Source organism: Epinephelus moara, chromosome 3 (assembly GCF_006386435.1).
Source record: "Epinephelus moara isolate mb chromosome 3, YSFRI_EMoa_1.0, whole genome shotgun sequence".
NCBI classification, from domain to species: Eukaryota; Metazoa; Chordata; class Actinopteri; order Perciformes; family Serranidae; genus Epinephelus; species Epinephelus moara.
Genome location: NC_065508.1, coordinates 15,906,810 through 15,919,579, shown reverse-complemented (window position 1 = coordinate 15,919,579; position 12,770 = coordinate 15,906,810). Strand labels below are relative to the sequence as shown.

The following is a 12,770-nucleotide window of genomic DNA, read 5'->3' as shown; positions in this document are numbered from 1 at the left end:
ATGTGTAGCATACTATGCTAGTGACGTATGTGACGTATGACATTCGTCACTTTACATTAGTAACAACAGTACCTATTTAAAGTCAAACCTTGATGTTTTTTCTAAACTTAACCACCTTGCCTAAACCTTTTTTCTAGCATAACTGTGACTGTTTCATTATGTGTTTAAAACAGCAACCCTTAGGACCGTAATGTAGGTCATTTCGAAAGGTGGTCATGCATGTTGTCATGGAAGTCAGTGGAAGTTAGGGTTGCAACATTATACCGGTTTAAAGTTATACTGTGATATTAAAATTGATGGTAATCATATTGTGTGCATTTGCTTATCTGCGATATTGAAAAAAAATGCAACTGGACAGAAAATCTCAACTTCATTTTAGGTAATTTCAAGAGGGGGATTTTTTACATATACTTCCTTTATCAAAACTGTTTCATGATTTAAACATAGTAGTAAAATGTTTGTTTAACCAAAATTAACCCTTCTGATTTAATTCATTCAAGGGTCATTCTGACATGTAATAATAATTCTATAATACTGTGATAACGTGAAACCGCAATATTTTCTGAGGCGGTTATTGTACTGTGAAAATCTCATAACATTGACACCCTAGTGGAAATGTTTTGGTGTGCTGAAATGTTTTCTATCAAACACCATTGAAGCAACAATAACTCTATAGTTTGCAGGTGCAGGCACTTGATTAAGCCTACAGCGGAGGTCTTCACCTTGAAAAACTAGAATACATAAAATCATCTCCTTTATGTACTGAACATATGCAACATAATTTCAGGTTCAGATTTTGCAATTACAGCTGCCAAAACATCTTCAACAGATCTACTTTAATATTATTCAGTGTTAAGTTGCTTTTCCTCCATAAGGAACATACATATCAGTTAATTTGACTGTCTGAGGGAAATTTGAAAGCTCTAGGAGCAGATTTCCCTGAAATTTGTGAGACCAGTAACTGGCCGTAGGCATGCACAGAACTGATTAGACTTTGGTAGTAATTCTAGATAACTCATATGTCATTATAGCCATAACTACGGAATTAAGAGTGATAGTGAATTGAGGCCAAATCCTAGATATATATGCAGTGGGACTGGATGGTTACACTTTGATCAATACCCACATCCAATATTTAATGGCAAGTACTCGCTGTGTTCAGAATAACAGTGTCAGATGTAAGTCCTGTATCAACTGCATCAATTGTTTTAGCTACCTTACAGCCCGGTTTCAAAGAAATACATGGAGTGGACACCATATTATGTGGTGGTGGGCATGAAATGTGTTAAATCATGTGCTGGCACATAAAAACAATGCCAATGTAAAGTCAATGAGGATGTTTTGTCATGGTGGACACAAAACTTCAGTATAAAGAGCAAGAAAGTCCACGTAGGGCTGGTAGGAGAGGTGGTGGATGGGTCAAACAAACAACTGGACTTTCAACCAGGAGACAGCTGTTTGTGTCCCGTGTGAGACCAAAGTCAATGTACTGACATGACTTCACAGATTTATTGTAACTACACAAAGAACTCTGCTGACATACGTTACATAACTATGCAAAGTACTTCAGTTCACATCATTTACTTACTCAGTACTTAGTAGTTTTTTTTAACCGAGTTTTTTTTTTTTGTTGTTGACCAAACTGTGACCATAGTTTCACAATTAAACAACAACCGTTCATAACAAACTTTGCATTGGCATTGTTTTCATGTTGCCAGAGAGTAATTTTAACATATTTCGCACCTGTTAAGAGGTTGTGTCCATTTCACATGTTCCTGTGAGACTGTTGTACTGTAGGACTTTTGGATGTCAGGGGACTGACCACAGAAAATCATCATTGAACAGAAAAGTCACTATTCAGAGATTGCTCCTTGTAATTGTTATCTTTTGACCTTTTGTGTGTGTTTAAAAGGTCACTCCTCCACGCCAACAGCAATGAAAGACAAAAAGACAAAGACCCAGAGGTGCAGAACTGGTTTAAATGACCTTCACATAATGTGAACAAAAAAGTTATAATTGTGACCATGATGGTCTATAGATTGCATTACTCGCCAAACCTGGAGAGTAATGGAGAGACTGTTCCCTCAAGTGAGCTGCAGACACCGCAACTGCCGACTAAATAAATGGGATGCAGGAACAGCAAAGCCTCCTGGGTAACAGTGTTGGACAAATATAATTCAACCTTGCCCTTGTGAGGTGAGTCCATGTTGGGTTATACCAGAACTTTCTTCTTTCACAAAAAGAAAACACAGATAAAGCTTTGGTTTCAAATCACCTCCCGGGAGGAAGTTAACAGACAGGAAATTCAATTCAGTTGACTCTCCAGGGGCTTCAACAGCTGGAACAGCCTCAGTCAACATGTACTCCCCAAAATAAAACCTTTGTTCAAAGAGATTAATCCATTGTCATCTCCAGGGAGGATACAACTGTTGTGTTTTTTGAAAGTAATCAAATTTAATCAGTGAAACAATTGAAAAGGAAGGAAATCAAATTGCTGATGGATTGAATCACGACACCCCAAGTGTGGTTTGGTGGCACATTACTGAAAACTTCAGAGAGATGGGAAGTAGAGAGGGAGACAGATAATAGAAAAGATGAAGCTCTGGAGGGATGTGATTCAAGGGCAGAAGGGGCACACGTGGTTCAAGAGACAGGGGACGTTACTCAACTGTATTCAGGCTTTTTTGCTCATATTTTAGGCCCAATGCCATTTCTGTTTTCACCCCTTCCTTTCATTTTTGAGTGCTCCTTTGCCTCTAAGAACAGATTTGTTCCAAGAGGCCAGACTGCAAGAGTTAGGTCTACAAGGGGTAAGGGTTAAATCTTATCCTGCGAAATGGGCCAGCCCTTCAAGACCGTGACACGTCATCGGTAGTCATCGATGCCAGCAGATGCAACAAGTGTTGTCGGACATTGCAAACATGCCATCGTCTTCTTTGGTGATTTCTCTTATGTAGGCTATAGGCAACCTTCAGCGGTTGACAGGACACTTGCGTATTGTTCAAAACTTCAGTTTTATGCTACCAATCTATTAAACAAGGTATCAAATAAAGGAATAAAAAATAATTAAAAAAAAAAAACACTGCTTAATTACCAGGCCCCCAGGATAAACGCCAGGCTCTGAAGCCAGTTTTCGTAGTGGCTAAACAGTGGTACTGCTATTTCCGGGGTCTGTCAGGTGATGCCCTACGGCCCCAAAATACTTTTTCACATTGACTAACATTGGGAGAGAGACGCAAAATCAGGATTTGATCCACTCAGTCAGATAAAATTTCGGAGGTCTAGAAGAGCTGCAAGATTCAATCAAGATTCAGTAAGACCTTTGGCCGCTTTCAGTAGCACAGTGCTTCAACAGTGGAAAGAGCCGAACATCCCCGGATCATCCATGTAATTTTCTACACAGCAGTTGTGCTACAGTATTTTTGCGTCATGTCTCATAAGAAAGAACGGGACCCTACTGCCAGTGCTGTATCCAGTTCTCCATACACAACAATGTTCATTATCAGGCCACTAGTGGTGCTCTGTAGGCTAACGTTAGTGACCCCTGCTCCTTTCCTACCATTCTGCAATGATATCACAGAATCTGTAACAAGTGCACCAACTTCGCTGCTGGACTTTAAATTTCAGGTGTCATATGCCATCAAAAGGGGGATGAATGCGACATGCAAATATGTCAGAATGTGAAACTGTCATGCACAAATCAGCAATAGCAATGTAATGTTAGCCAGCTAGCTAGTTAGCTTCTGAGTCATCAGCAAACTAGCGACTTCTATTGTCATACTTGTTATAAAGAAAAGGGAAATAATACATTAAAACAATATTACATTAAGATAATGGTTATCATAATTTTAAAATCTGTATTAACAAAGAAAATACATTTGTGGGTTTCTTTTGTTGATGGTCCAGCCATCTTGACAATGATTTCTCGCTCAAACGCTTGGTTTGGAGTGTTCTTTTGATGGGCCAACACTCCACAAGAGTTGGGAAACCCTACTCCTACACATGATCATGCAAAACAATGGAGGGGTAAGGGCTGAGTGGTTGGGTAAAGGGGTATATTGGGATTGGGCTTAAGTCTCTTTTACTGTGTTTTCCACTGTGACATAGCATGCTGACTGTCACACAGTTTCTAGGCCTCTGGCTCTAGAGGAAACCCTCATTATGTCGAGATATGATTAAGATAAAGGCTACAAACACAAGCAACGTGTGTAGATCCAAAGCCTCTATGAGCCAAAGGAAATGCAAGCGGAAGCAATCATGGCCATGTGGTTTTGAGCTGGAATAAAAATGAATACACAAAAGTATAAGCACACATCTGAGAAGTCACTAGATATTCCTCAGATCAGCTTCTTGAGATCCTGTGGCTGATGTTGCATTGATGTGACACAACAGGCAGTTGTTGCAGTTACTGTGTCTCTGAGCACTCACTGCTGCTTTACACTCATACTTAAAGCTGTTTGCTGTGTGTGAGAGCAGATTGAGTGCTTGTTGGCTACAGCAGTCAATATTTATTCATCAGTAATAAACAGCACAAGTCAAACGTCAAAAAGTAGATTGCACTCATGTTAGTGCATAAATATGAGGCAGACAGCGAGGTGGTTGGGTGGGAGTGCAGAGGAAGTCATGGCAGTAGTTTCAGGTGACTCATTTACGATGCTCATCTGAACAGAGGAGCAAACTGCTATGGAAATGAGGATAGGAGGGGACGGAGGGACACAGAGAAAAGAGGACGAGGACAGTGAAAGACTGTGCTGACTGTGTCGCTTCAAAGCTCTATCTGATTGAAAGGCTCTTTACAACACGATGATGAGTTTTGCTCACAAGGTGATCCCTGCTGCACTTTTTTGAAATGCATGAAGTGGACATGTGATATATCACTTTTGAAAATATAAAAGGTTTTATGTGTGTATTAGAACATAAATGTAAACACATATTAAAGTCCAAAGGCCACTCCAAAAAGGGCAGCTTTACTAATGGCAGGCAGTTCACTTTGAACCAAAGTGAACCAAAGAATGAGATAACAAAAGCTGAGCCTTGAGCCATTTTAGCTAACACACACACACACATACACTGAAATGTACCGAAATGAAACTTACCTCTTCCACAGAGATAGGAAGAATCACTCGACTGTAAGAGAAGGGGAAAAAAGTAAAGTTGCTTAAAAATTAATAAAGTAACAATCAAATACAGTAATTCAACTTTAACCAAATACAGTAATACAGTAAAGAAAACTTGATATTAAGATACAAAAAGGTTGTTTTTTTTGAAGCAGTGTGTAAGATTTAGGGGATTTAGTAGCATCTAGCAGTGAGGACTGCAGCTGAAACTTCTGCCAGTTAGGATTCCTTCAGTGTTCATTGCTCAGGAGGTTTTCAGGAGCCGAATTATCCATAGAGGTCTCAAAACATTTCCAAAACATACAAACCAGATGATTTAAACCGGTAAAAACACTGAATTAAGCAGTTTCATGTTGCAAATCAATGTTTCTGAGACCCTGTTCGGGATGTCGGAGATAGACTCCATGCCCAAGTATCCATAGAGGTCTCTTTCTCTCCAAAACAAATGGACCCGGTGATTTAAACCGGCATTAACACTGAAAAAATCTGATTCATGTTAGAAATCTGTTTTTCAGATGCTACTCATTGCGGAGGGGCTGCTAACTACTGTTACCGGTGGCCTTGTGGGTAAGCTGTGAGGATGTGACGTGTACTTCAGTGTGTGTATAGAGGGAAGCAGCTCTCTCTCGGGGTGTCATGGTGAAGACGGCAGGAGGCAAAGAGTGATGATAGTTAGCAGAATTAAGTGTCTAGATAAGCTCAGGGTTACTGTTTGACCTCATGAGAAGGCCATGTTTGTTGTTTTGCGGTGAAGACTGCAATAAAGCCATTGTTGGGAACAATGTTGGCATCCTAACGCCTCGCCATCCTTCCCTCTGCAGAGAGGTCCGGACCACTAGAAGGTAGTTACCAGCTAAAAATGAGCCAAGCTAAATTAATGTTAATAAGCAAGCGTGTTCCCAACTACGGTTTGGAGTCAATAAGTTGTCACTGACAGAGGTAACATTACGGTGGCCAATGCAAAAATGCAAATGGCCCTATCTAGAGCCAGTGTTTGGTTTGTCCGTTCTGGGCTACTATAGAAACATGCAACATGCCGATCTCTCCATAAATGACAACCTGCTCCCTGAGTAGATATAACAGCTTATTCTAAGGTAACAAAAACACAAAGATTATTATTTTCAGGTGACAATGGGCCAATGTATGCCCCTAAATCCTACACTCTGGACCTTTAAGATTTTGAACCAGCTCAGACTCAAGATGTCCGTTTTTGTTGTGAACAATCTGAAGATGTGATGTTTAATTCTGTAATACTGTCTTTTCATACTGATTAATTCGATCCCATAACACCTTAACTATTCAAATTTCTTAGATGTAGTATGACGAGTTCCTTTGGTTTCACTGTACATTCCCACGTGGACAAAAAAAAATCCCTAAAAACTGTACTACTGAATTCATTATTGACATTATAATATGACATTCATCCTGCTTTAATTTGGTAATAATGGACTTTCTCTGTGAACTGGATTAGCCTGGAGAAATCCTGTGAGTGACACGCTGACAACATGAACTGACATCTTTAACTGTTCAGCTCGATGAAGATCTGGACACCAATTATCTGTCTAACATGCGTCTGTCCCATGATGAGCTGAGCTGGAGTAAGCCCACAGGGATTTGTCATAAGGAGTATATAAGCTACATGAACATTACATGTCAATCGGACAGCTGTGGTTCTGACAAGTTACTTCTTTTTAGAGGTATTTTACCTGTTACAGAGCAAAGAGTAGACTGCCTTTGATGTTTCTGAAAAGTAAATGACAAGGCCACTTCTGTATTCTTCAGCATGACACATCTTTTATCAGCAATAATTATTTGATAATAAAATCTAACGTGGATTCCAAACTGAACAAAAAAACAGGCCATCAAATATGAAATTCACGTATTTCACTTTGACGCTGTAACACTGAGTCATCATCAGGAGAGAATAAATGATCTATTCTTTGCTATTCTGAGGAGAAGATGAGAATATGCTTCACTGAAGCAGGAAAACAGCCAGACAGAATACAAAAACTGAGCTGTGAAGCCTGAATTTTAGGCTGAGCAGTTCTTCTAAGGTTTCCACCAGAGGTTATACTTTATATGAGGAGAAAACACTGATTTTTAATAGGTTGTCATTATTATTATTATCATTATTATTATTATTATTATAATATCATAGAAACAAGACAAAGTGTGGATAAGGTACAGGATTATCACTTTTCTTTTACATCTCTGTATGAAGGGAGTCATACAAATAAGGATTACTTTTTCAAACTATTAATTATAGCAACATCTGACTTATTTGTTATCATACAGAAAACGTCATAACTTAATAAAAGTTACTGTTATCTACAAAGGCTGCTCTGTCAAGATCAAACGAACGAGCTGTTTGCTCTCCGACCGCTCGTCGTCCTCATCATTCTGGTGTTATCAGTGTTTGTTGGTATTTCTGCTGAAGCCCAGCTCTGTGCTTATTATGTTCTGTACGTTTCATGGCATTTTTCAGATTTTATAATCTTTAATTGAAATTGTTGGAAATGTTTTATAGTAACAAAAAAAATGCCTGAATGTTTTTGCAGGTCAGGTGAACACCGGCACCGCCTAGTGGGTAGAAACTGGCTACGTATGAGGCCCACAGTGTTTGTACTGGACTTAAAACAGTGTAAAGTGAGGGCGTTCTCACACCTATAGTTCCTTTGCTCTGGTTCAAATCGGGGACCAATTTGTGACAGTGTTGCATATTGTCTCGAGTTTGGTTTGTGCTCACAAGTGTGCTCACCCTTTTTCCCCCTTAAGGGCGGTGGCCTTGTGGGTAACCTGTGAGGGTGTGACGTGTACTTCAGTATGTATGGTATGAACCAGCGGCAAAGAGTGATGATTGTCAGCAGAATTAAGTGTCTAGATAAGCCCAGGGCTACTGTTAGACCTCATGAGAAGACTGTGTTTATCATTTTGTGGTGAAGACTGCAGTAAAGCTATTTTTATGAATGGCACCCGAATACCTCGCCATCCTTCCCTCTGCAGAGTGGTACCCGCTAATAACAGGTCACGCTAATTTAATGTTAACAAGCCAGCGTGTTCCCAACTACGGTTCAGAGCCGGTAAGCTGTCACTGAGAGAGAGGTAACACAAGGCAGCATTTACAAGTGGACCAAAATTTGTGATGCGTGAAGTTCTCTCTGATTGGTCACAAGTTCCATGCGAAACAATCAAGGAACCCATCGGCTATCGTCCGACGACAATAACGCCTCTCGGGGGAGCTTTAATATTAGTGGCTGATACAGTGTCTCCAGTTGATATCTTACCCAGAATTCCTCTTCCGTGCACTGGTCATATAGTCATATCTACAATAGCCGATATGTTACATTACATTTCGGTCAGCACCTTCTGCCTTTCGACATGGACTGTCACCTGCTATTCAAATATGATTGATCAAAACTACTCGGACTGCAAACAGACAACCAACGAGAACAGTTCTGTTACCAAAATCTTGTCCCGTCACCTACAGATTACAGGTGAGAAAACTTTTTGCGGTCTGCGTGGTGCAGATGGCGCACATGGGGGGGCAGCTGTGGCGCAGAGGTAGAGCAGGTCGTAAACTAGGCGGAAGATTGGTGGTTTTTATCGCCGGCTCCCCCAGTCCGCAAGTCCAAGTATCCTTGGGCAAGATACTGAACTCCAAATTGCTCCCAAATGGCTGTTCCATCGGTTTGTAAGTGCATGTGAATGGTTACTGAGTAGCAGGTGGCACCATGTACGGTATCCTCAGCCACCAGTGTGTGAATGTGTGTGTGAATGGGTGAATGTGCAGTCCCTGTAGCATTTACTTGGTTCCTGTGAATGTCTGATCATTCATACTGATTGCAGTCAAAACGGTCAGGTTATCAAATTTTCAAACTTATTTAGCCAATCAAAGAACCACCGTGAAATTTGAATCGACTTTTACACACTTCCAGGTCTTGTTATTAGCCAATAATTGCAACACCATCTGTGCAACCTGGTCTGCGCTGTTACGTAATCTTGGAGGTGTGCAGATCGTGCAAACCACGCCAAGTTCAAGAACCACGAAACAGCAGTTAAGCATAAAATTATTCGTAAACAACAAACATTTTATAGTTAGTATTTTCCTGCTGTTTGGTGCTTTGCCATTTTTTGTTTGGTGTCAAACATCTTTCAGTTTCACCACTATGTTTACAATAGAGTGTTGGGAAATGGAGCTGGCTTACAAATGGCCACATAAGTCCCACACCGCTAACAAAATGATGACATCGGTGCCAGCAGTCCTTCAGAATGAGCACAGAGCAAATTTGTCTTTGTGGGTGGCAGCAGGCCCAGTGACACTAAAATGAAAGATAAAGGTATACATACAACTAGGAGTGTGTGTATCGCATGTTGCATTACAGAAACAATGCAAATAGGAAAGATAAGTGAAAAGTGACTCTTATCAATTTTCAGTGCAGTGAACACAAGGAAACAAACTCTACTGTTATTAAACTCTCTTTAATGTATATGTATGATGTAAGGAAGCAAAATTTAATAGCCATTGCCTGCAGTATTTTACTAAGAAATCTAACTAACACATTTTCCATTACGATGGGATGATTAGTGTTTTACTTTATAAGTAATTGATCTCAACAAAGTAGGTTAATGTGTTGAATGCCTGTAACTCCTATGTGTAATGTAATCAAATATGTAACCTACTTTAATGCAACAACCCCCCTCCTGCAGCTTTGCATAAACTACAAAGGGAATAAAGTAAAAATATTAATATCTTGGTACAGTGTACAAAAACAGTTTCACAAATCTGTATTTATGATAAAAAGCATAGCTGGTAACAAGTATTAATGTGGCCATAGTACACTTTACAGATCCACCCACACACATAAGCATGTGAGGAAAGACTCATTTTGGTACACACGTGCACACACACACTATTTCTGGGCTCTTTTATATCACCCAGATGCACGCAGCATCTTGAACACACTGCACTCTGACATGCGTGCATTTCGTAGCGCTTAATGCACATGTACAGTATGCAGCTTTGTTGATTGTTTTGTAACTGTATGATGTATGCCCAAATTCAGATAATCCTGCATCCCACTCGCAGCTGAATGTAATCTGGGTCTGAGTCCTGGCCAGACATTGGATGGGAGGCCAGATGCTGCAAGGAGGGCAGACACACTGAAAAACTATCTGTATGTCAAACGACAGTGTTAAAAGATGGTTGAACTTAAGTATAGATCACTCAGAAATAAGTGTTTTGTGTATCTTAATTTGAGGTAAATGTAAAAAAGAGCCAAATTTAAATACTTAGTGGAATAGAGGCTTGAGTAAAACAAGGAATAAAGTCACCTCAGTGCTCTGTCTCTCCCTCTCTGTGCAAATCTCCTTGGTCTAAAGGTCTTAACAGGAAGATCAGGTGTCTCTCTGTTGCTTCAGGAAACAAACACCCCTCTTCTCTTCTGCATTGTTCGTCTTCTCTGTCCTCACATCTTGTCCCCTCTCTAGTCTGTCTCTACTCTCTCACTGCTTCTTCTTCATCACACCATACTGTACATTTCACAGTGGCTCTTGTGTCCCTGTGCACCTGCCAAAGCACATTGAAGTAAAGAAAAAGTGGACCAGGAGTGATTTAGGTCAGTGGTTCAGGTGAGCAGCACAGGTTAAAAAAACAGCCTGCCTGTACTACATGGATCAATTCACTGTCTCTTGACCCCCGTGATGGCATCTTGGTGTATATGTGTGTGTGTAGGCACGAGCCTCTTCCTGTGCCCGTGTGTTGACAGCGTGTATAAGTGCATTCAGCATTTAATCGTGACCGATTTAATTAATTTCCAGGCAGACTGCTGAGACCCAGACTCTCCCTAATCACTTCAGATCTTTAGCCATGCCATCACTCTCATCCTGGGCTTTTTTTTAATGCTGGGCCATTAATTGATTGAATACATGTGGTGAGAAATAAAGACAATAATAAATGATTACTGTATGCCCATTTAAGCCAGACTCTGGTGAATATGGATTTTTTTTCAAGATCAGGGTGTTATTTTTAAGCTGAAGCTGCCAATAGCTGAAAATGTGTGCAGTTTACAGAAGCATAGCTCTGACCTTGTCATAGAATTACAATGAAATGGGGATCTTAAAAATACATGCACATATTTTGACAGAAAAGAGGGTGCAAATCCATCACCTATATACCTACTATACTCTAACACAAAAACGTGGAGGTATTCAGACTTTTTACAGGTGGGTCACATGATCCTTGAGGCAAAATGAGTCTGGTGTGCAGCTGACACCAGTTAAGGATCCATCATCCTATCTGAAGTCGACATCCACGACTAATACCAGATTTTCTGAAGGCCAATATCATCCCAATTCATCTGCAATCTGTCGGCCTTACCCTTATTCTAACCACCAGCTGATTCTGAGCAGGCCTCAGTCAGTTATCTTTACAGCACACTGAGGCCTGTGCTGAAGTAACGTGTTAAAATCCCCCAGATCTTTCCGTTTGCACGCACGATCCCACTTGATGTGCCATCCCGTCCCTTCGGCCCAGCTGTCAAATTCTCAGAAATGTCTGACTGGTGCGTCAAAACCTCGCCATTTGCCATTTTTTTGCCAAAGCTTTTGCAACCACCTCCCCTGTACCTGCCCACTCCCACTCCCACCCCACCCAGGTTCCCCATACACCTCGCCATCTCCATTCCTCCAGAGGTAAATGCCGGAATGCTCCATCAGTCGTTTCACCTTCACCGCGCATCAATAACATGGCCACAGCGGCTTTACAGGGATGGACGCTGGCACGGCACCGCACGCCACGGCGCGGCTTACACCAGCCATTTCTCCCTCAGCACCACCGCTCCTCTACAGCATCCGTCATTTTTGCACCAGAGCAGAGGACATTTATTTATCCGCCACAGCGAAAGCCTATCATATCACTTCAGGGCTCGTGATGCAAAATGTGAAGGGCACAGCCATGCCTGCGCCGGCTGCTGATGCAACTACAGCCGCCAGCTTTATTATCTCTCGGTTTATTCGGTGGATGCTTTGGGCTGATGGTGGTGTCGTATGCATGAAAAATGATGACGGACACGCAGTCAAGCAGATACGGGATGTCGACATCACCCTGGCCGCACTCTTGTAATTCTACTCTCGGGCGACTGGCCACAATGTCAGCGCTACGAAACCAGACGGATAAACGCGCACACATCCTCCGCTCCTCACACACACTCACACACACGGATACTTACAATTCCTTTATGAGCATTTTCTTGTTGGCGGTGCAGTATATATCCAAGAGGGGAGTAGCTTAATACAGGTCCAGAAACAGGGTCGATCCCTCCCTCCGTTCGTCTCTTCTTTCTCCGCTTGCTTCTCTCCCACCTCTCCCCCTCTATGTCATCCTACCTCCACAGTCGCTTATTTTCTTCAGATTCACTTCCTGATCGGGGCCGCGGCGCGGCGTTGCTGTTGCGCGCAGAGCACCGAGGCCTGTGCAGAGCACACAACACACAGAAGAAGGATGGTTCACCTGGGGGTGGTTTGTGGTCGCTGTGGTGGTTCCATACAGCCTAGACACAATGACTGAGTGGGACTAATTGAGACAACCAGTTAAATTACATATCTGTAAAACTGGATGTCTCAATTTATTTTTTGATTCCAAAAGCATATTAAAAA

General features: G+C 41.4%; 1 protein-coding gene across 1 annotated transcript in view; it reads right to left on the bottom strand.

Annotated features, from left to right (window-relative positions):
• The window catches only part of pitpnab (phosphatidylinositol transfer protein, alpha b), a 29,200-nt gene extending 16,671 nt beyond the window's left edge, over positions 1–12,529 (bottom strand). Inside the window, exons 1-2 of the mRNA XM_050040787.1 lie at positions 12,344–12,529; positions 5,097–5,127 (exon numbers count right to left, since the gene is read on the bottom strand). Coding sequence (XP_049896744.1) covers positions 5,097–5,127; positions 12,344–12,360 — 48 coding nt within the window. The 5' untranslated portion in view covers positions 12,361–12,529. The remainder of the gene's footprint in view (positions 1–5,096; positions 5,128–12,343) is intronic.
• Positions 12,530–12,770: the final 241 nt, after the last annotated feature.